The 25,179-nt window shown below is 42.8% G+C and overlaps 1 protein-coding gene and 1 non-coding gene across 2 annotated transcripts in view; one reads left to right on the plus strand and one right to left on the minus strand.

The window, feature by feature from the left end:
- The window catches only part of Agpat5 (1-acylglycerol-3-phosphate O-acyltransferase 5), a 41,158-nt gene extending 21,493 nt beyond the window's left edge, over positions 1-19,665 (minus strand). Inside the window, exons 1-2 of the mRNA XM_057752536.1 lie at positions 19,143-19,665; positions 1,368-1,437 (exon numbers count right to left, since the gene is read on the minus strand). Coding sequence (XP_057608519.1) covers positions 1,368-1,437; positions 19,143-19,361 — 289 coding nt within the window. The 5' untranslated portion in view covers positions 19,362-19,665. The remainder of the gene's footprint in view (positions 1-1,367; positions 1,438-19,142) is intronic.
- On the plus strand, positions 15,061-15,183 carry LOC130863284 (U6atac minor spliceosomal RNA). The gene has a single exon (XR_009055713.1). It is a non-coding gene; the product is annotated as a U6atac minor spliceosomal RNA (small nuclear RNA).
- Positions 19,666-25,179: the final 5,514 nt, after the last annotated feature.

The raw sequence follows: 25,179 nt of genomic DNA on the forward strand, positions 1-25,179 counted from the left end.
TATAAAAGCAACAAAATCCTGACAAGACGGTTGATGGGCAGGAAATAAGGCCATAGGCACAAGTGACTTTCCATTCAGAATATTAGCATTGTTGTGGTTTTAGCTTTAGGCTTCTAGGTACTGTACTTCCCAAAGCAATAAAAACAAAACACAGAAAGTATGTATCCAAAGCAGCCATGGGTTTGAAACATTCATGAAGTGGGATTTTTGGAGGAAGTGAATTATTGGAGCTTTAAAGCACACTCTAGCCAATCACTGGACCCTCTGCACCTGTCAAACGCCCCATGTTGAGGAACTTCATGAAAGGACTGCAGGGCTCAATGTATATCACAATTTATTGATAATTACTTAAAAATACACACTTTTAAATATTTGACCTGACTGAAACTAAATAAAGTTCCACTCTGGAAACTCGTCTTTGCCTTCTCCGATGGAAATTAAACCACTAGGACTCAAGAGGCAACAGGAACTGCAGATGTGTGAGCTGATTATAACACAACACTGCGTGCAGGAAATGAGGGGTCACACACCAGCACACCGAGAAGCGACTTAGTAATCAAAAATATAAAGTGCAAACAGTAGTGGCATATAACTGCAATCCATTACTTCAGAGACTGAGGAGGAGAATTGTGAGTTTGAGGTCAGCCTTGGCAACATAGTAAGAATATGTCTCAAAGTAAATAAAAGCCTAGACAAAGAATTAATAATTAAAATTTATACACTTGGATCCACCAATTCCATGTCTAGAAATACAACTTACAAGCAGAAAACTCAATATACTAAAGAGCTATCCCAGGAAATGGGGAGAAGAAATGACGTATTCTATGCAAAAGAGAAGCCTAGAAAAAAATCCATACCTTTCACATTATTGACTTTACCAAAAGAAGTAAAAATTTCATAGCCAGACACAATATCTACAGAAAATTCATATGTTAACAACAACAAAAAACCCAATACTCACTTTGTTTAAATATAAAAGATTAATATTTTTAAGGCTGAAGCCACAGTTTAGCTTCCCATACCCACACAGGCAGCTAATAATCACCTATAACTAAGGTTGTGGGGCAGATCTGATGCTCTCTTCTGGCATCCACACGCAAGTGCACTCACATGGTCTGACCCACAGAGACACACACACACATAATTAACCCCCAGCACCACCTAAGCCAGGTGTACGAAAGACCTATAACTTCTATGCTCGGGAGGTGAAGGCAGGTGTATCCCAAGCTTAAAATCATCCTCAACTATTTAGAGTATAAGGCCATTCTGGGTTACATGATTTGGTCTCTAAAACATATGTATGTATATTTTAATGCTCATTTACCATTTGTAGAAAAACCCAAATTTCATGCAAATGAAATACATACCTGTGCTTTGATGATTTGCTAAATATATTACATTTTCTTTATGTTTTGGCAAGTCTCCATATAACAATATCTAAAAGAGAATACAAAAGGAACCATTACTTTGATAATTTAAAGCATGTGCATGAAATTACAAAAAAAATGAATGTGAAAGAAAATTGACAAGCACACAATATAACTAGCTCTTTCCACGACTAACAAACAGCAGAGTTCTCGAGAGCCCCACACATCATAAATAGCTCATGCTTATAAAGTACTTAAATAGAGGACAGTTAATGATCATAAGGTAAGACAGAATGATTGATATCCCCGTAAGAAAATCCACAAACTTATTGATTGCTAATATATAAAACTTCACAGCACAGTGGAAGAGACAGGCATATTCATAATAACTACAGTGAGACATAACACAAATAATATGAAAACACTCTACAGTTTAAGGATCTATAAAATGCAGAGCTGGTGTATTCACTGGGTATGGTTTTAGCGAATGAGATGAGAGGTTTTTGAACATAAGACCAAATGAGTCCTCTGTTAGCACACCAGTGTGTGGAACGATACTCAGGTTGAGGAGCAAGGACACTAGAACAGCGAGGCAAGAAGGGTCCCTCTGAGATGTAACTTCAAGTCAGGGTCTCATGCACCCCAGGCTGGCCTCCACCTCCGGAGGTCTGGGACTGTAGCACGTGACACTATACCCACCTGGCTACATCTTAATTTTAAACCGAGTGATGAGGACAGTTTTCACTGTACTAGTTCTGTTGTGTGCATCTTAAGTATTCGGTGATAAAGAAAGGGACCTCAAGGGAACGAATCAATGTCAATGCTCATTTGTTTTCTCTCTTTGGAGCATCTTTATTTGGTGTTGTTCTCATACTCCATCATTAAGGACTGTGCAAGAGTTAGCTAAGGTTTTGGGGTCTACAATGCCTGAAGGGATTACATTCTTGGTTGTGAAACTACTCACTAATATCTTAACAACAACAAAAAAGAAAAAGGCATTTATAAACCCTTTATGAAAATAATAGAGCTACATGGTATAAAGTTAGAATGTCAAGGACTTAGACTAAGGTTTCTGCTATCTTTCTTAGAAAACTGTAATGACTGTCCACATTTGTCCAATTATGTCTAATGAAGTTTACAAAAGCATAAATAAATAAAATAAATAAATAACCAATGATCTGTCAGGGTTAACACTGAGGTGCCAGCTCATGACCACCCACCCTCCTCTTAGCAATAGACTAGAGCTATTTGAGTACTATTGGTACACACTGGATTTAGAACTACAGATAGTCAGCAGTGTTTTGGGTTTTATTGTTATTTTGATCAGATATCTATGATTCTTTAGAGATAAGCCTGCTTCCATGCTGAAAACAGCACCCAAACCATCCAAAGGTACCTTTCTACCAGTTGTAGTGGTGCGTGCCTGAAATCTCTCACACTTGAGTGGCTAAAGCAGGAGGATTAGGAATGCGAGGGCAGCCTGGGCTACATAGCAAAAATCAGCTATTCACCCAGTCTGCTTACCTGCCCCCCACCCTTCTCTCTCTCCACTCATCCCTCTCCATTTCCTATGGATGGTTTGGTTGAGATTACTAAAATCTATCTTTTGAGCGTAGATTGCAAACAAGCTACTAAAAGGCAGTTCTCACAGGATTAAAAGACATAGAACTTTAAGGCCGTCCTTTATGAGACGATCTAGTTTAAAAATAAAACAAGCATAATGAGGACTAGAAAGGAAACCACAAAGTGAGCGCTATCCCCGCTACATCATGAAATAACACCACAGCTGTGGCTTTCGCTCACTGGTTGAAAGCTTGCCGTACATGCTAGAGGTCACCGTCCAGCAACACACACACCCCTCTTGCCATAATATATTCAATACATTCAAGGGCACTAGGAGAAAAACGAAGACTACCTGATCCAGCACCGATTTTACATGCAGGCGAGCTAAGGCATTAAAGCAAAAAGTTTCTTGCAGGAAAATGAAACACCAACCTCATGATCAGTTAATGGCACAGGTTTCTTATTGAAAAAACAAAACAAATCCAAAGATCAGTTCATGGCAAGGTCAGTTTAAGATTCCTCACCTTACCGGAAAGTGGTGGCACACGCCTTTAATCCCAGCACTCAGGAGGCAGAGACAGGCGGATCTCTGTGTGTTTGAGACCAGTCTGGTCTGCAGAGTGAGTTCCAGGACAGGTAGAGCTGTTACACAGAGAAACTCTGCCTCAACCTCCACCCCTCAAAAAATAAAGATTCCACACCTCTACCTTTAAAACACACAAATATCTACTACTGTCTTTGGACACAAGCATGATTGTAAAGCTTGGCAGAAAAGGCCATCTATTCTTAGATCAGTTTCTACAATGAATTTCCTAATCTTAAAGAAAGAAAACAAGAAATAAAAGTAGCATCAAGAACTTAATTCATGAGGCTGAGAATGTAGCTCAGTTGAGTGCTAAGTCCAGGGTTCAGAAGGCTCCTGTTTACCAGACACAGTAATACACACCTGTAATAGCAATACCAGGGGGATGAAGATGGGAGCATCAGAAAATGTCAAGGATATCCTCAGCTTTATATATACTGAATTTGAATACAAGAAACATAGGATACAAGAAAGCCCATCTCTCAAACGAACAAAAAAAAAAACCAGAACTTAATTCACATGCCTTTAAGAGATTTTATCTGTGTACTTATTTATATAAACATACAAGAAACTCAAGTGTGTCTATGTGTGTACACATAGATTTTAGGGTTTTTGCCCATAAGCACAACAGCTTACTGAAAGGGCAACTGTTTCTGGCTGAAACATGAAAAGAGGCCAAAAACCATTATCTAAGGAAATATCTGAGCATTAGTCTCTTCTTTTAACTATTTCATTTAGACTACAGTTGCTTGGAATCTACAGAAATAAAAAGTTAGACCACAGAGCAGTCCTTGATGTGCAAAACTACAAAATATCTGAAAGGAAAGTGAAAAAACAAATTGCAACTCTTACAGAGATGCAGATCATTACAAATACTTTGAACAGACATTAATAAATTAAGAAAATACAAAAATAGCACTTATATATCTAATATATACAATTTTAAAGATTCTATATTTCTAAAGTTCCAAGAATGAATAAGCGCCTCTATCTAAAATAATTCAAATTTCTTCCATTCTTTGAAGACAAAGGTTAGGATGTGGTTTTACATTTATTAATATGAAGGGGGAAACTATTTTAAAGATTTATGTTTAATTATATGCACGCATATAATTACATATACATGCAAATGCTGTTGACAGTCCAGAAAAGAACACCCATCACCCAGAGCTGCAGCTATGGGTGGTTCTGAATTGCTGGAAATGGCTTCTGGAGACTGAACTCTGATCCTCTACAAACGTGTTCTTAATCACTGAGTCATCTCTATAGCCCTAAAAGTTTTCATTTCAAAGTTAGAGATTTTAGCTAGGGAAGGGTGTTGGGGTAGTGCACTGCTTTAATCCCAGCACGCAGATGGCAGAAGCAGGAGGATCTATAGAGCAAGTTCCAGGTCAGCCAGGACTACACAGAGGAACTCTATCTTGAAAAACCGAATAAATAAATAATTCATATATACATACATAAAAGATTGAGAATTTTATAGGTGAGGCTCAGTGGGTAATGCACTTACTACTGCATATGGACTAGACTTTAGATCCCCAATCCACTCATAAGAGCAAGGCAGGCATGGTGGCCTGCCTGTAATCCCAGCTCTAGGAAAATAGAGACAGGGATCTCTAGAGCAAGCCAGTTAGCTGTATTAGCCAAATGCTTAAACTCTGGTGTAGAGAGCTGCGTGGAGCTGCACCTGATGGCGATGTGTAGAGAGCTGCGTGAAGCCACACCTGATGGTGCTGGCTTCCACCCTCCGCGATCCCGAAAGTGAGTGCTCTCTGTAATAATCAACTCCTTATATGGCTAAGACCTGACTTATGCGCTATTATCACGCAATGATCGTCAGCTGCTTGCATATGCGTGGACCTATGGACAGTGCCCACGTGGCAATCCGGAGTTGGCGGCCCGTGCCTTTTAAGGGCTAGGAGAGGTTTGCCCGAAGGGAGAGAGAGAGAGAGGGAAAGAGAGAGAAGCTGTAAATAAGGTCCTGAATAAACTGCTTGCAAGAAGAGCTCCGGTGTTGCGTCTTCCTTGCTGGTCGAGGTGGACGCGACACTCTGGGTTCAAATGAGAGACCTGTCTCAACATATAAGGTGGAGAGAAATGCGGGAAGACACCTGACATCAACCTCTGGTTGCCACGTGTGCCTGCATACAAGTACCCACATACATGAAAACATGCTTATTATATACATGTACACCATATATATGCAAAAAATATAAAATTTCAAGATGTTATCACTATCATTTTTTAAATAGTTTCATGTATGTGGATGTTTTGTTTGCAAATGTCTATACACTTTTGCATGGTGCCTGCAGAAGCAAGAAATGGTCATCAGATTCCCCTGGAACTAGAGTTGCAGATGGTTGTAAGCTACCATGTGACTCATGGGAATTGAACCTGGGTCCCTCTGGAGAAGCAGCCAGTGTTCCTTATCCCTGAGCCATCCCTCCAGCCCCAGTTACTACTATTTTATTAACAAATATATAGCTAATTAGATGGTTGTCGTGTTTTCAAATTTTAAAAAGCTTAGAGCCAGGCATAGTAGCTCATACTTGTAATCCCAGCACTTGGGAGGCTGTATCAAAAGGGTTATATGAATGTGAGGCTGCCCTAGGCCTAGAGTGAGGCTGGGAAAAATTCTTTTTAAGGGTTAAGAACTTACACCTATCTACATATAAGAGCTGGAGGTCACATGAGGTTGCCTATGCACCTGACTCTATGATCCTCTCTGGGGTGGCTCTCTAAGGTACTCACTTCTCCCTGATGTCTTTCCACCTTCAACCCAACCACAGGCTTCATTCATCATAGCTGTTTTGCACCACAGCCTGACCCGTTCACAGTCCTAGGAGGGTCAAGGACACCTTGTACAGGCTGACTACAAGTCACAATCCCTGTGGCCTGTTTTCTAGCCTGGACTTGAGCACCCGGATAGTTTCCAACAGACAGATGTTCACATAATTAGTAAGTTTACACTTTTGTTTTGCACCAAGTAAAACTGTCTCTTTTTAAATATAAAAGACATTTTAAAATCAACATAAATAAAACATGCTAAATATACTGGAGACTTCTAAAGACTTTATTCTGTGAACCTTCTAGCTCTCATTTACTTTACTAACTCTAACCAAAATATTCCACAAAGCATTTTGAAAATACGTTTTTAAATCTTACATAATTATTTAAGTAACTTTAGATTCATCCACTTTTTTTCAAAACTTTGTATAAAGATATCTGTCACTAAGCTTGATGACCTCAGTTTGATCCCTAGGGCTCACATGGTCAAAGAACCAACTCCTGAAAGCTGCCCGCCCTCCCTCCCTCTCTCTTTCTTTCTCTCTCTTTCTTTCTCTCTCACACACAAATACATATTTACATACATAAATCAGCAAACATAAAGTTCATCCAAAGTCCCTTTAGAGAAAGGATTTATTCCTTTTTTTCAATTAATTAATTAGATGGCAGACAATCAAGTACTTTAAAATAATTTTTTTTTCTTTAGTCAAGCCTGTTGACCTGCACGGAATCTCTTCATCTCACATAGATCAGTTTTCTACAGTTTTAAATTTGTTCCATGACATGTAAATTACTTGGGGGCTCTCTATCTCCACATCCCACGCCCAGACAGTGTTTCTCTGTGTAACAGTCCCGATGGTCCTGGAACTGGCTCTGTAAACCAGGCTGGCCTTGAACTCACAGAGATCTACCTGCCTCTGCCTCCCAAGTGCTGGGATTAAAGGCGTGCGCCACCACTGTCCTGACTCTATCATAAAACAGAATTTAATACCCAAGATCTCCATCTAACACCACATTTTTGCTTTACTACTGTCATGATTTGAGTCTGGTATGGTCCCCACCAGCTTATGCTTTGGGTGTTTGTCCTCCAGTTGATGACATTGTTTTGAGGGTGTGGTGGGGAGGTGGAAGGGGGGACCTTCAACCTCTGAAGGTCATAAGCTGGCCCTAGTTGAGGCTTTGCTCTCCACTTCCTAGTCTATCACCATGTGAACGTACTCCTGTTGCCATTGCCAGTCTTCTCTGCTATAAGGGACTAAAATCATCATGATTGGGAGCCAAAGTAAATCATTTTTCCCTGTCAAGTGTTTTGGTCAAAGTGACATAAAAGTTTAAAAGTAACTTCTTCATTTATCTCTGCAAGGTCCATTACTTTCAACATGCAAAAGTTGAAATATAATACATATTGAGAAAAAAAAGTCTCATTGTTCTCAAATTTAAATGATGTTGAAAGAAATCATAACTCATCCCAAAATATGCTCCTTTAGCATAAGAATAATTTGAGTGAAGACTAAGCTAAGAGGCACAGGTAGAGTTCTCTGCCCTCAGTCTTCTGCCTAGAAACAGATGATAACTTCCTATTAAGGGGACGTAAAGTTCCCATAACTAAAGCAGTTCCCCTCCTACAGCAGAAGCCCTGAGCTGCCAGTATGAGCATGTATGAGAATGCAGGTCCTCAGACTCTGCGGGCGCGGAGCATTCCTTGCAGCTCGCTGTCCTTGTAGACTCTCTCCTCCACACCAGTCACTGTTCATTTCATCACTCCCGGACTAGGGTTCATTTCTTCCAAGCCGCCCCCCGCCCCCGCGACCATGTAAAAATACTAACATCAGTAAAACTGACATTTTCTACAGTTCACCCGCCTTTGGCCGTTTAATTCATAGGTCTTGTGTGAAGAAGAGGTTGCCCTTCACGTACATGATCAGTGAGACCACAGGCTGCAAAGTATTGGACAAAGACTTAGATTTGAATTCCAGTCTTCCAGCTTGCACAAGCATTGATGTATCTGCTTTCTCCACATCTATATCATTAACTAAAGTATAACATACTAATTGCTCCTCATAGGATTACACTGACATAAATGAGACTACATAAACTACTTTATACACACCTGGTACACCTGGACAGTTATCATCTGGCAAAAATCAATGGTTAATGCTCAGTAAGGAGGCATGCGGGGACGGGGAAGATAGGTCGTTAAATTATTCTTTGTATCTAACATGCTTTCCATTCAAAACTGTTAACAAGTGAAAGAAACAGCTAACTAGTCCACATCCCTCCAATTACACTGAAATGCAGCAACAAGGACAATAAGATAGTGTGCACAATTTAAACTCTGTTACACGATCATTTGAAATGAAGTCTTAAAATGTGCTTTTATGTCCATGAAGCAGTCGTGCACCATGGACAACATAGACAACTAGAGCAGTAGTCCCCAGGTGTCAAAAGAGCTGAAAATCTTCCAAAGCCATCCTCTAGAGATTGTTGACGTAAACAAACCTATTCTGCCTCTGCCGGTCACACAAAAGAATGGCCCATGCTACTGCACAACATTTTATAGCAATAACTTACTGGTTTGTGTACTTACTGTACTAGTTAGAGAATTCCTACATATTAGAAGAAAACATGCTCATACATTGCACTTATGGCTTTAAGAAACCATGCTGACTGGTTAGGCTAACGGGTGCAACCATACCTCCTCCTGTTTGCTTAATGAAATCACCGAAGAACCTGTTCTAGGCATGTCCTTGTAAAGAAACATTGGATTTTGACCTCCTAGTTAAAAGATTTCTACTGTAATATGTACAAAACCTGTAGTCTTTTTCTGAGCCCAATTTGAAATGTTTCATTAAGTAAATAGTAAATTTACTAAATTACTAATTAGCAAAATCATACTTTGCAACAAGACTAAATTAGTAAACACAATTATTTGATTAATGATCAGAATGCAAAGCAATTGCCCTGTGATGTGAGTAGAAACTTACACATCACAAACTCATACGATCAGCATGCATGTCTCTTGACTCTGTCCTTCAGAAGAGTTCATTTTTTTATCATCTATGTATGACCTACTGTTAAGTCTCTGAACTAGACAATATATTATCTCATTTAATTTTTTATTTATTAGTTCTCTTTTGGTTGTGTTAAAGTATCTTACAGGAGAAATTTAAGAGGGATTTATTTTAGCCAGGCATCGTGACACAACTCCCTTAGTCCCAACACTCGGGAGACAGAGGCAGGTGGCCCTGAGCTCCAGGCCAGCCAGGGCTACAGAAGGCTGTCCAAGGGGATGGGGTGTGTTCTAGCTTGAAGTTTAAGAGGGGATAGAGTCCACTAAGGTAGAAAGGCCCAGCAGCAGGAGTGTCCGCGATAGGGAAACAGATGAATGCTGAATGCTGCTGCTCACCGGCCTTCCCCACCCTATGGGATGAGATACTCAATAAAACCATTCTAGAAACAGCCTTGCAGGCAGACCCAGAAGCATATCTCCTAGGTGATCCTAAATCCAGTCAAGTTGACAATGCAGATTAATCACTAAAGTCTTCAAAACAGCATGACAAATATATTTAATTGAAGGACAAGAACACCAAGATTGAACTGACTTGATACAGTGTGATAAAGGAAAAAGAATAAGACACAGGCTTCTCCAAGGTTTGTAAGTCTTACAAAAGTCTTCTCTACAAAGGTTCACATATGAGTCCTGGAGATAGTTCAGTTGGCTGAGTGCTGGCTTAGCATATATGAAGCCCTGGATTGGATCCTAAGCACCACAAAAATTCCAGCACTCAAGGGGATCAGATGTTCAAGGTCATCTTACATAATAAGGACAACCTGGGCTATCCTATCTTAAATAAAATGTTTTGTTTTGTTTTTAAAGAAACTTATATAGTTGTTTTCACTCTGGATGCTAACCATTAAGGATAAGATGTAAGAAACCCTTCAGAATAAAAGACTAACATTAAAAAATGTCTTACGGCAAAACATTCTCAGAAAAGGAGCAATGCATTCTATAGGTGCACAGAGAAGTGGCTTTCACCACAATCCATCCAACTCAGAGAGTTATCAAGTAATGCAAAGAACAGCCCCAATCCATTTAAAGAAACTCGGGGATTCAGTTGCATTACTCCTTATTTCCAACGTTATTTGTCTATGTCTTTATTTTGGTCTTTATCTCATTACACAGTTATTGTTTTTTCTTATTAACTGACTTCTTTCTATCCCAAATAACAGTTATTTTATCAGTGTAAAACACTGGTCCCTAGTTGCGGTTAGTACCTACTACACGCATGGCTGGAACTTAACGTAACTCTTCTAGATGTGAACTCGTTTATTTTCTATCCTTGAATTCCCGGCCTACGATGTGACAGCGAAGCTGTTTGCCTGTGAACTACGTCTCATATGTACACACAGGTGTCTTTCACAAAACTTTTATCTGTAGTTGCCTCTAATGCTGTGGGAGAAAAAAAAGCAAGTATTGGTGTATTGCAGTTTTAAAAATTCAAAAACCACAGGCTTTCAAATCAGCAAACAAATGTTTTTCTGTTCCTTGAAGTCCCCGAATTCTTTTACACTGTCTTGCTTTACCCATTTCATATTCCTGAGGGTTCAATAGTCTAAGTAAACGTGAACCTTGCTAGATAAACATTTAGCCACTTTAGCAGTCCATTCTAGAATCCCCATTCCTTCAAAGTAAGGTCTCTCACATGGCCACAGAACCTCTAGAGTATTCCCTGAGGGTATTCTGCCTTTACTGTCAGTTCCAAGGGACTACAATCTTGAAAAAGAGACAATATACACATTACAAAATACTAATTTCCTGTCAAATGATATGTTAATGATGCAAAAGGTAGGGTGTGATGACGGCTGATGAGGACTAGCACAGCTCTGAGCTACACCCTAAGAGAATAAAAAGTCCACTCTAGAGATTATTTTTATAATGCACAGCAGGGCAGGACAGAACTGAGATGGCCTTAAATGCCATGTCTGAAGTCTTCACGGTAATTCTGCTATCACATTCCCTCTGGTATCAACTGAGAACCACCTTGCCTATCTCAATCATATAACTAAGTGACTTGTATTGGTAATGAAGACTCAAAAGAATTTGTCATCAGCAGTGAAACATAGCTGAATAACCCAAGGAAGAAGTTTTTCTTAAGAGTCCCTTTCCCTCTATTTGGAAGAGCTAGTAAACAACCACCCAACACTTTCAAATATCAAACATTTTTCTGCAATTGTTTCTCCATGCTTTTTATGGCAGGAACACCCCGAGAACAGGGAAGTCATTTCAGTCACCACTGAAAAAGCATCTTCAAACTGGGCTGCCACGAAGACTACACCTGTGAACTGCCTGGACCTGTTTTCTGTCTATGAAAAGCTAAGAACGGTGCCTACTGTGTAAGGATGAATGATCTTCATAAACAACACTGGTATACAGCAGTACTCAGTAAAGCCTTTGCTACTAATCACAAAGTCATACCTGCTTTCTTCAAAAGATTTTTTTTAAATTTATTGTGTGTACAAATATTCTGGCATGTGCACATTAGTGCAGGTGCGTGAGAAAGCCTGAGGCACTGGATCCCTGTGGAACTGGAGTCACAGATGGTTGTAAGCACCTGACATGGAGCCTAATCGGGTCCTCTGGAAGTACAGTACCTGCTCTTACGCTTTGAGCCATCTCTCCAGCCCCCATACTGGCTATTTTTGAAAGGAACCTGGGAGGACTCTTGTCATTCTCTCCACATGTACTTTCACTTCCCTGACCAGCATCTCTAGCTGGAAGACCCTAATAGCTTCCAAACTGATCCTTTTTTAGAGCGCCACACACAGGTGCTTGTTCCCTCTCCCTCTCCCTCTTTCTCTCAATGGCACTTGCTCAGAAAAGCTTTGTAAACCCCTCCCTCCACCCACTAGGGTAAACAGGATCACACAGCAGTCAAGGAGAATCATCTTGTTATGCTTGTCTCCCCACCAGAATTCGAGCTCCATTCTTCACCCCTTAGAGCCCAGCCCAGCACCCGAAACAAAGAGCACACGTGAATGGTGATGTATGGACACCCAGATGGAAACCCAAGTTCTGAGAACCCTTTGGGAATATTACTTAGTGCTGGATTCTCTAGCTATCAATATCAACTACTGCCTAAGAAACTGTAAGACGAAAATACAGAAAGAACCTCTAATTTCATTCAAAAGTATCAACTTCTCAAGCACACAGTCATATGCAACGACACACCACCATAAAAACTTATCCAAGACATCACTGTCATGGAGGCAACTCCCCCAACTCCCATATTTATTTAAAGTTCTTGGAAGAAGTCTAAAGTTTCACACCAATCTAGTTACAGACCTAAGGAAGATAGATATGTGTAGGGTAAGCAGATGTGTAAACATGGCTTTCTCAAAATGTCTCAATGTTTCATTGCATCTGTGGTATGAAAGAAAACAGCCCGAAGAGTAGCACTATAGGAGGTGAGGCTTTGCTGGAAGAACGTGTCCTTGTGGGGACTCGGTTTTGAGTTCTATGCTCAAGCTGCCTGACTTCCTGTTGTCGTTTGATCAAGATGTAGCCAGCACCATGTCGGCCTGCACACTTCCATGACTGTAAGGGACTAAAGCTCTGACATTGTAAGCTGCCACCTCAATTAAATGTTTTCCTTTATAAAAGCTGCTGTGGTCTTGGTGTCTCTTCACAGCAACAGAAATGCTAAGACAGCATCTGTTATTTAAAATAGAAAAATGAGGTGTTAAAGACTACACAAAGGCAGAGGATCTGGGAAGAACTGGGAAAGGAAAAATATGGTCAAAATGTATTATATGAAAAATTCTCAACGAATAAACAAAAACATTGTTTTACAAAACACTCCACAAATGAAACATTAAATATAAAATTTGTTTTATGTTTATAGAATGTATAAAAATAAAGTTTTAGTTACATTTTTCTAAAATTGTCTTATAAATCTCTTAAGTCTAGCCAATTTCTTAGCCAGATTTAGGTGTGTTAGACTAAAATTACAACTTGAGAAATGTTTAATTTCCTGAACCAAAGGTTTTGCTCATTCTGCTTAAGCAAAGGCACACCCAGGTCCATCTAGTTCTATTGCTCCCAGCTAAACAAAGCAAGTAGTTTAGTGTGTTTAAGAATCACAAGAAACAAACTGAAGCATAAACAATTAGCATTTTTTTAAAGATCACTGATAGTGGAATGTGGAAACAATTCAGACCCAATACAAGGGTCAGCCTGGATGACCTGTAAGTCCCCTTTAACTCTAAGTAAATATATTTCATACCAGAAGCTTAGCTGCCTTCAGCAAGATTCAAGGCAAACTTGACTCAGAAGTTTAGGATGCTTGATAAGCCAGAAAGAACAAACCAGCTTTCTATGGCCTCCAGGTAGAACGCCTGTTTTTCTGAGGACTTGAAAGAAGCTTCTGTGCAAGGTACAAAGCCAAGACATCGGGAGTCTGCACATACTGAACAAACAGCTGCAACACATACCTAAACACCATCTGTTTCCAGTACCTTCAAACTATTCTGTAGCGTAAAACAGGTCCATTGAAAATTTTAAACTTATTTTACATAAAAGATCTCAGCCAAGAAGTGGTGGGTGGCACAGCCTATAATCCCAGCTATTCTGGAGACCCGAGGAGGATATTCAGATTCAAGGTTAGCCCGAACCAACCGAGACTCCATATCCCAAAATAAATTCGTAAGTAAATAACCTAAGACTTATTGTTTTTACAATTTTATTATTACAATACTAGTATTTGAACCGGAGATTGGCAGTCAAGACCACTAGTGAGAAATATATTCTAAAATAAATTCTGTTAATAACAAATTTAAGCAGAAATACAATGGTGACAAAAACATCCACCAGGTATTAGAAGACACATGCACCATATCACTAGATGGCTGGCCTGCAAATACCATTAACCAACTTCTACTGGATTTCACTGCAATGAGAAGAGAAATACTCTAACACTTGAAAACATGAATTAATTTTGGGATGTGGGTGTGAGTGGTGTATACACACGTGTACATGCATGCCCATGCACACTCCTGGAGGCTAGAGGGGAACCTCTGGTGCCCTGTTCTGTCATTTTCTACCTTATTCCCTTGAGTCAGGACCTTTCACTAAAATTGGGAGCTAGGGTGGCAGCAAGCGAGCTCCGATGATCCTCCTGTCTCCACCCATCACAGTGCTGGGGCTACAGGTACACACAGCCACGCCTGGCTTTTTGTGTTGTTCCTAGGAATTTGAACTCAGGACTTCATGTGTTAATTGTCAAACCCTGGACAAATGGCTGAGGTGCCTATTTAACATATCAAATTGGACCTGGCCTCCAGGTTCTCCCAGCATCCCTCAGTCCCTACCTGTTACAATGGTATGTTTGGCATACTCTTCCCTCTACCCTGAACTCTCCAGCCTGGTCTGGGCTGCCCTTCCCCCAGAGGCTCTTCCCTATATAATCCAGATATTATGGTTACTCACCCCTTTTGTACCTTTGGCCTCCAGGCTGCTGCACCTATTTCCCCCTCTCCCTTACCCCACTTCCCCCATGGCCCAGTTTAGTGTGATTATGTTCCCATAACTAGAAGCAGTCATGCCCTTTTCCTTTTTTTTCATCCACTCGGTAAGCACTCTTACCCACTACGCCATCACTCTAGCCCCATATCTGTTTGCTTGTTTGTTTGTTTATGGGGAGGGAATGGAACCTGAGCTTGTGCTTGTTAAGGCCAGAGACGACTTTCAAGAATAGTTTTCCTGTGTTGTATGAAAGGAGAGAAGGTTAGTATTCCCCTTGACAAGGATGGAAGGGGCCCTTGGGCCTAACACGTATACGGTTAAGGCATTACCACCTACTTTGTGGCATCTAACCACTGTTTTAAAAACAACAATATATTAAAAAAAAAAGAATAGCTCTCTTTTTCTACCTTGTGGGTCCTGGGAATCAAACTTAGGTCATCAGACTTGGTGGCAGGTGCCCTTGACCACTGAGACATTTGGCCAACCGACTCATATTAACTTTTAATAACTTCAAAAAAATATGGGGTGATGATTCAACAGGTAAGAGTACTTGCCCTGCGAGAATCAGGACCTGAGTTTGAACCACAAGTTCCCACGTCTTAAAAAAAAAAAAAAAGTCAAACATGTCTGCACATGCCTGTAATTTCAAAATTTATGGATAGGCAGGCAAATTCCAGGAGTGTGCTGGCTAGCTAGCCTAGTTAAAAATGGCAAGCTTCCGACTGAGTCAAGAGACCCCATGGTAAAGCAAGAAGGGAAGAGCAACAGACTAAGACAATGCCTTCTTTTGGCCTCTGTAAGCAGGCACATGGTATACATACATACATGCAAAACAGTCATACACACATAAAAAAATTAAGAGAGCACCAAAACATGAGCAAGAAGTCAGTTGATATTCAGAAGTCAACTTGATCTGAAAATTAGACAACCAATCATATGTTCTGCTTAAGGAATCTGTGAGGTAAATTTACAAATTTATAAATATAAGAGATTAAAGTATTATAAGAGATTATTTAAGCTAACCAGAGCAGAGGAAGCCAGCCTTTTACTTGTATATCAAAGAAAGCAAAAACAAATGCTAAGCTACAAAGCTAGACTGAGAAACAACAACAAAATATTGAGTATTTAGAACTCATTGTTGTAAAGGACTGAACGGTGGCCCCCAAGCCAACACCCACACCCTAAGCCTTAGAAGCTGTGCACATTCCCTTTTGAAAAGATATCTCTGAGGCTGGCTAAATGGCTCAGCAAGCAAAGGTGCTTGCTGCTAAGCCTGACAGCCTAAATTCAACCCCTGGGACTTACATGGTGGAAGGCAAGAAGGGACTTGTGAAAGCTGTCCTCTGGTCTCACACACAGACACCACGGAACATGTGCACCCACAGAGTAAATAAATGCCTTGTTCAGTCGAGAGGATGTAATTAAGACTCTCCAGGATATCGAAGTTATCCTAGATTATCCAGGTGGGCCTAAAGGTTACAATCCAATGACAAATGTCACCACAATACAAAGGAAGATGGAAATTGAGACAGAAAAGGGGAAACGACACTATGAGGCAGATATGAAGGGGCCGCTAGTCAAAGAAAATGGCCAGCATCCAGAAACTGAAAGAGACAAAAATCCTAGAAAGAATGAAATCACAACATAAACCGTGATTTCAAACTTCTGGTCTCCAGAGCTGTGAGAATAACCTGACCTGTTTAAGCCACTCAGCTCAAGGTCATCTGTGGTAGCCTTAAGAAGAAATGAACTTTTTACAACGTTAAAAAGACTCCAGGCCAGGCGGTGGTGGCGCACGCTTTTAATCCCAGCACTTGGGAAGCAGAGGCAGGTGAAATCTCTGTGAGTTTGAGGCCAGCCTGGTCTACAAGAGCTAGTTCCAGGACAGGCTCCAAACGTACAGAGAAACCCTGTCTTAAAAACAAAACAAAACAAAACAACACAACAAAGACTCCAGCTGCTTTCATTTCCCTTTTTTTTTAAGATTAAAAATAATAATGTTAAAGTATGTACACTGACATGTGCATGTGAGTGCTGGCACCCAAGGGGGTCAGAGGTATCAGACCCCCACCCTGAAGCCAGAGTTACAGGTAGCTGTGAAACAGCCAATGAGGGTTCTGGGAAGCAAATTCGGGCCTACACAGCAGTCCGTTTACCCACCAATGTCTCTCCATTCCTCCAGTCCCTTTACAGTGGATTTTAGATTAGTAAAACGTAAGCATCCCATTACTTACCCTAAAGGAATAAATGGTACAGGGGACACACTGCTCACTTTCAGTAGTGATAGACTACCAGAACCTGAGCAGCTCTACATGGTGTGGGCAGATGACTCAGTGGGTAAAACACTTGTCACAAGCATGAGGGCCTAAATTCGGATCCCCACATGAAGCCAGACATACCACTGTGCAATCCATTGCTCCTTTGCTCCTACAATGAGATGGAAGCAGATACAGGAGAGGATCTGGAAACTCAAAAGCCAGCTGAGCCGGCACACATGGGGAAAGCAAGAGACCTTGACTCAAAGTACAAGGAGAAGCTCAATAGCCAGGGTTGTCCTATGACCTCTATATGCATGCCACGTATCCCCACAATTATGAACATGAATACCTTTGTACATACACACGTACATGTACACAGATTTTTTAATCTGAAAGGATGCACAAATTATTCAGAATTTTAGCAATGAATATGATCTCAGAAATGAGAATGGGAAAGAACCTATATTTACATAGGATCCAATGTAATAACCATACAATCTGCTTTTGGACAGCAAAAGAAGCCCCCTCATCCTCATCTTCTCCCTCCTCAAATGGAATTGATTGACAAGAGTTTGGATACAGGCTGGGCGGTGGTAGCGCACGCCTCTAATCCCAGCACTTAGGAGGCTGAGGCAGGGGGATCTCTGTGAGCTTGAGGACTATGAGGTCTATGTAAAGAGTCTCAGCCCACCGGGACCACACGGTGAAACCCTGCTTTGTCTTTAAAGCTGGATATTGAGAAGGAGTAGAGGAATACATTTTTTATTTCCCTTAATCTTAGCTTTAAGATTTCCTCCTTCAAACCAGTAACTCCAAAAGCCCTAAAATCGCCCCAACAGCAGCGGTTGTAGCGCTGGTGCACGTTCCACTCTGCTGTCCTCAAACGCATGTCCTCCCTTCCAATCAATAAACTCGCTAACTCTGCTTCACTCTGACTCATCCCGAATGTCTCTGCAGCAAGAATATGGACTTGAGCAAAGGTCCCTGAGGCTCTGAGGGGTCTTGCCATGTGCAAGGTCAGCAACTTTAAGGTACATTCCCAACTGTCCCAACTGCTACTGAAAATATGCGGAATTAAATGCTTACCCACAACTAAACATACATTCACATGGCAAACTTAGTAAAGTAAAAGGGAGGGAGGAAGCCATCAGCCTAGAATTCCTGAAAATTCTATATGAAATCCCATTCTAAATGTCAATTGCTCAGAAAACCTGGACGTGGAAAAGAAAGTGGTTTTTGTGATTCCTAGCCTCTCCTAATTCCCCTCCTCAGACAATTTCCTACAGGAGCAAACTCAATAAGGGAGCTGCCCCCAACTGCATCCCCTGACACAGAAAGCGCTGCGAAATGGGGGAGGGGGGGAAGAACATAGATGATACAGCTCCATTCTGCCCATTCTGAACATTGGGGAGAGCCCAATCAGCGCTCTTCTCTCAAACTGAAAACTCAAAGGGAAGCAGATCTGGAAGTTTGAGACTTCACATAACTTAAGTCACGTTAGGAGGGCTTCTCTACTTTTGCTGTTTTCCGAGTTCAACCTCCCCAGGAAAAAGAAACAGTAGCAGGCAGAAAGCAATCTGACATGAGATCAGCCCCACATTGAAGCCCAGGCGAAGCTGGCGGAGAACTGGAGTCACAGTGAGGCTCCTATTGTAACCAATGTATTCATTTCCTCGCCAGGCTCTCGCTTTTCACCCGGGAGGAACGCGAGGCGAGAGGTGTCCTTCAACCGCTGTCACTCCGGTCAGCGTCTAGAGGACTTCCTAATCTAAAAGCCCTCGGAAGTGCAGATGGGGCCAGTCCCACCATCACCACCTCGGACTCCATGCTCTACTTTGCCGGGCACCGAGACGGACAGGAACAGCCGACCCGGGGCGGGGGTGGGGCGCTCCCGGGGACACACTCAGCCTTCAGCAGGACCTTCCAGAAGGAACCCCAAAGTGAGCACCAGAAACTCCTCCCCCTCCCCACCGCTGCCCGCGGCGGGAGGCCGGGTGCTGGGGCACGTGCTTGCGGGGGGGGGGGGGAGCTGCAAAAGCTGCGCCGTCCGGGCCGGACCTCACCTGGACCCCGGTGTAGTTCTCGAAGAAGAAGAGCACCATGTTCTGGTAGACGCAGTAGAGCCGGTCGTCCACGCGCTGGTACAGGCGGGCGGGCAGCAGCGCCGACAGCACCCGCCACAGCGCCCAGGCCAGCAGGTAGGTGGGCGCCGAGCCCAGCAACACGACGCCCGGGAGCAGGTAGCGCATAGAGTACGTGTGGAGCACCAGGGACAGCAGCATCCTCTCTGCTCGCCGGCCGCCGACTCCGCCTGCGCGGCCCGCGCCGCCGCCAGGACCTCAGCGGCCGCCGGCCGCCCGCCCGCCAATCACCGCGCGGGGGCCGGCCGCGCCGCCGCCCTCCGGCCTGGCTCCGCCCCCAGCATGGGCCGCGGGGCCCCGGGACCCGGCGGGGACTGTGGCGGCCCCCGTTCGCCGCCGCCACCGCCACGGAAAGGGCAGGCCTCGGCTTGCCCGGCGCGCTCGCCTCGGGGCGCTCGGCTCCGTGCGCTCGCTCGGCTCCGCGCGAACCGCGCCTGCCTGTCAGCGGCCGGGCGGCGGGAGGCGGGACCGAGGCAATAAGACGCCTCCTGATTGGCCGATGTACGGACGTAACGCGCGCTCTGATGGGTCCGGATCCGTTTTCGTCACTACGCATGTGGGGCTGCGGATGTTGGCTGTGGATGAGTCCCGGAAGATGGGAGAAGATGTGTTTAGGCCTCTGCGGGCTTTCGGCTTCGGTCCAGCCTGAAGAGAGCGGCGTGGGGACATGAGGGTGCTCCCTGCAAGACGCGCGTGAGCCGACTCGGGTCGTGGAGCTCAGGAGGAGCTCAGCGCCGCAGGTTACGGGCTGCTGCAGCCCCTTCGTGGACCGGGCGCCACCGGTGTCCCCAAGTGCAGAGGAAGCGTCCTTCCCGCCCGGCTGTTGCAGATGAGGCCGGGTCTGTCTCCCGTAGCCGTGGTTCACCTTCCGCAGGACTGTCCCCTCCTTTTATTAGACCCTTCAAACCTCCACTCTTGCTTCACTTTAAATTGTTTAAGCTGCTTGCCCTTGGTTTCTGCTTTTTTTTCCCCCAATAGCCTATGTTTCTTCTTTTTTTCAATGTGTAGGAAAGTACTTTCCTATACACGTAGAATCCATAAGTTCTGTTCCCACCAAAAACTAGAAAGGTTAAGGAGCAGTTAAACTTATCCAGAGGCCCAGGTTCTTCTGCCCTAACTAGTGGAGACCAAGCAACTCTCCACGAGAAGGTATAGAAGAAAACAAGCCCTGTGCAGATTTAGATCTGTATTTTAGATGTGTGTGTGTGTGTGTTGATTTCTATGAATGACGCTGAGGTAGTTACTGGCTGTTTTCTCCCTTTCCGATCCAGACCCCTAAATCGTTTTCCCACCTCTTGTCTCTTCCTCCGTGTCTTGCATTTTCTTTCATCCCTTGCCCCAAGTTACTCCCCATCACCTCCGTGATGTGCTTAAGGCAAACAGGTGACTGCTGTCGTGTGCATGCCATGTCAGAAACAGATGGGCATGCGTATGTGTGTTTAGAGTGTCGGGATTTATTCAACTAGAACAAATTCCACAAGTACGTGGTTTCGCTGGGACCAAAGAGTCCCACTTTACGTGGTAGCCCTGGCTAAGGCCAACCCAGGTTCTTTTATTGCAGGAGTAATTACTAATATTAACTCTCAGATCACACACCACTCAGTTTATCATCTATGTTTTTGTTTGTATATATGTCATTATGTACGGTTATATGACTACCCGGGCTTCAAAGAGGGCAAGGAGTTTAAAAAGCCTTGGGAAGCCAAAGCTTGGGAAACTGATAAGGATACAAGAGTCTCTGCATTGATAACATGCAGCCACAAACCCAGCAACAGGGAAGAAGCTACTGTGCTTGGGCCATGGATTTGACAAACTGTCCAGTTTACAGATGCAGAGATGAAAGGACAGAACTTAGTCCAGACAGGAACTGTTAGGCAGATGGACAGCAGATTCAGACTGGCAGACCAGCAGTTGAATAAACCACATCAAAAGCAGGGACTGAGCCAACCTGAAGGTCCCTGGAAGTTCGGGGTTCTCTGTTGGCCAGTGATATACACATGATAGATGACCATCGGTAGGGACATTGGCATCTCAATGTCAGATGTCAGCTTTGTCGACAGAGACACAGGATTTCCAACACAGTTATGTACCTGAGGCCCTCTCTTCCCAACCGTAAATTTCCACTTCTAGGAATCTCACTAGAAAAGTCATTTATAGAGAAAAGACATGTATTAAACCCTTTATGTAGCCTTGGTGGCTTTTTCCCTTGTCAGAGTATAATCCTGGCTATCTCTGTAGCCCCAAATTGATACAACCTAGATGTCTTGATCAGGTTTGTTGTGGTATTGGAAAAATCTCAAACACCACACAGACAGAATCAGCAGTTAAAAGGTGCTATTGGGGATGAGAACATACATGCACACAGCAGACATACAGAGGGAAAAACAAAAAGACACTACAAAGTAAAGCAGAGACTCAGCCAAAACAAAAAAACAAAAAAATAAATCTCTTCTTGGAGATGGTATTTTAAGTCTTAAGAGTTTTCCTCTCCTAATTTAGGGTTGATCAGTTTGAAGAAATATAGGATGGTTGATTGGCCAGCCGCCACGTAGTGTAACACGTCATAAAGCCTTGAACTTGGTTGAGCTAATCCATCAGTAGGGACTAGCTGTTGCGGGACAAAGCCAACAAGGCTTTTATTTTCAGCTTCCAGACTTCCGTTTCAAACTAGAAGGGCCAGGAAGAAGCCAGCCATCTTGGAAATTCTCCACCTTTAATATCTAGCCATGGTCTTTCTCCTTATCTGTTTACCAGGGAGTCTGTCTAATTCCTAATCTCTTCAGCTGTGTCTTTGACTCTGTTTCCTCATTCCTGAGACAGTAACTGTGTTTGCTCCCACAAGCCTGACACCTTCTGTTATCACTGAGGAACACAGTATTTCAAAGCGGACTCCGGGAGGAAATTCAAGGACAGTTAGGTTTGGAGGGGGAAAAAAGGTAGGCAAACAAGATGTTTTCTGAGTTAGAGGTCAAGAAAACACGCATGCTTCAGCAATGGAACTGGGGTGGTATTGATAGAGAGGGTCTTCAGGAAGCGAGAAAACCTGGAGTGTCATGTTGTAGGCTGTTTTACTCTTGGCTTTTTGAGGGGCCCACTGCCCAGCTCCCAAATAAACCTCACACGCAGAGGCTTATCCTTAATTTTAAATGTCCGGCCTTAGCTTGGCTTGTTTCTTGCCAACTTTTCTTATATTAAGTTATCCCGTCTACCTTTTCCCTCTGGGGTATCTTTCTTCTGTGTATTTTTCTTTCCTTCTTACTCCGTGGCTGGCCCCTGATGTCCTCTTCTCCTTGTTCTATTGTTCCTCATCCTCTCTCCTCTCTATACTCTCTGCCTGCCAGCCCTGCCTATCTTTGCTCCTGCCTTGCCATTGGCCATTCATCTCCTTATTGGGACCATCAGGCATTTTAGACAGGCACAGTAACACAGCTTCGCAGAGTTAAAGAAATGCAGCATAAACAAAAGTCAAACACCTGAAAATAATATTCCCCAACAGTGTCAGAGCAAGCAAGTGTAGGAGTTTGGCTGGTATCTAAAGAAGCTAGAGGAAAAGAAAATGTTCTGGTTTCAAGTGGGCAGGCTTAGCAGTGAGGGGCTATAAAGAGTCGAGGGAAGGGTTTATGAGGTGCACGTCCATGTCAGGACATGCTTTGAGGTGTACCATGATTTCTTTTCCCCTCTGGCTTCAAGCTGTCTTCCCCAGATTATAAAACAGATTTTCTGCTCATCACAGGAAGTCTTTGGCTTTGCCCGGCCAAGGGAAGCTCCTGCTGTCTGCATGAGAATGTGTCATCAACCACTGACCACTTACAGAGAGGGTTTAGTGACCTTTAAGATGCTCTTAGCGTCATTACCACACTGGTACTTACATGTCCCAAATGGAGCCCGGGAAGCAGCTGACTACCAATGGCCCTTTGATTCCCCTTCTCACTACCTAGCATCCCCTGTTACCAACACTTGAACTTTTTTGAATAATGTTGCCATAGCAACTGTTGTGACTTTCAGAGATGTGTGATGAAACTGCCTAACTCAGTGAATAGTGTCTAAATATCCCAAGCATAGTGTTTACAGACAATACTTGAGTGCATGGTTTTTTCTGAATGTCTTTCTTACATTTGTTAATTAGCAGTACCAAAATTACCTCATCTTGAAGAAGCTATGAGTTCCTGACTTTGGTACAATATAAGAGAATGTTCACATTATTTGAAAAGGCTACTAAAATGTTCTCTCTCCATTTTTTTTTCCGAATCTGCATCCATATCTGAATGGGGCCAGATTTTATTCATTGGCTCCCACCAACTGTTGCAAAATCCTCCACCCTCACTTCAAAGGGAATAAGAGACAATTTATTCTAGAGCCAAATAAGAGTGACCACAGCAGGGAACACAGATTTGGGTTACTACCAAATAGCATTCTTCAACATGGTAACCGTTTCCTGATGTTTTTATAGTACTCAAAAAAGGAAAGTGGTCAGTCAAGTTATTTTTCAGATAATTTGGTGGATGCATGATGATGATGATGTCAGGTTACAGGGAAGTGGGTAAATCTGCGGCATGCTTCAGATGTTATCTGATGACATTCATAGCCTTTGAGTTCTGGAAACTACAGGTCATGATTGTACATTACAGAAGTATTTACCTAATCATCATGAGGGTGTTAGGTCACACGGGTGGGCAATAAACGGCTATTTAGAGAGCTAAGGATAACTCAAGATAATGGGCTCTAGACCTGCAACATTCCAGTTCCCCACAATTCAAATAACTTCTAATCAGTCAATCAGACTTGTAGAATGTTTCACGTAAGTGTGTTCCCCTCCCAGTGTCAGTTCATAACCAAGGAACAACACACCCAGTATCATCTTTTACACCTGGCAATAGGGAGATTGGCAGAAATAAAAACATAAGCAGAACCATCCTTCTTACTTTTTGCTGTTTTAAAAATATAGTTTATATACATATATGTATATATATGCTATTTAAAGTATAAAAGGTTTATTATTATTTTTAAAAGAATAAATGACATGAAGGAGGAAGCCATTTTGGAGGTCCTCTTGTTTTAGGATAGTCTCACTGTGGCTAGTTTCTCATTCCTGAGCTCAAGCAGTCCTCTCACGTTCTGGGACTCTAGGCACATACCAGTGTGTCTGGCTCAAGTCAGGGTTTGTTTTGTTTTTTTTTTTTGGTTTTTTATTTTTATTTTTCGAGACAGGGTTTCTCCGTAGCTTTTTGGTTCCTGTCCTGGAACTACCTCTTGTAGACCAGGCTGGCCTCGAACTCACAGAGATCCACCTGCCTCTGCCTCCCGAGTGCTGGGATTAAAGGCGTGCGCCACCACCGCCCGGCTCAAGTCAGGGTTTTTATTGTTGGTTTGTATTTGGTTTGTTTGTTTGTTTCCTCCAAAACAGGGTTTCTCTGTGTAGCCCTGGCTGTCCTGGAACTCACTTTGTAGATCAGGCTGGCCTCAAACTCACAGAGAGCTGCGTGCCTCTACTTCCCGAGTGCTGAGATTAAAGGCACATGTCCCCATCACATGGCTCAGAAGTCAGTTTTTTATTGAAGACAAAAGGGAAAAATGAAACCTTTGATGAAATTCTCAAGTCTGTAATTTTACCGGCAGGAGCCCTAACAACACAAGAAACAAGGCTACTGTGGAACCCACCCTCCAGTTACACACACACACACACATGCGCGCACAAAAATGTTATTATGTTATTTGTTTATTTTGCATCAATTTGATGAAGTACTGGACAGAGACAAGTGAGTAAAGTTTTATTTTGGTTCCTGGTTTCAGAGGATTTCAGTCCATGGTAATAGGGAAGACGGAGGCTGTCACAAGTGAGGAAACAGCAAGTAAAGCCAGACACAGGGCAAGGCTATAGTCTTTAAAGGCCTGTCTGTATTGATACACTTCGGCCAAAAGATTCAGGAGCCTCCCAGAATAGTACCACCAGCTGAAGAGC

The sequence above is a fragment of the Chionomys nivalis genome, chromosome 20 (genome assembly GCF_950005125.1).
Source record: "Chionomys nivalis chromosome 20, mChiNiv1.1, whole genome shotgun sequence".
NCBI lineage: Eukaryota > Metazoa > Chordata > Mammalia > Rodentia > Cricetidae > Chionomys > Chionomys nivalis.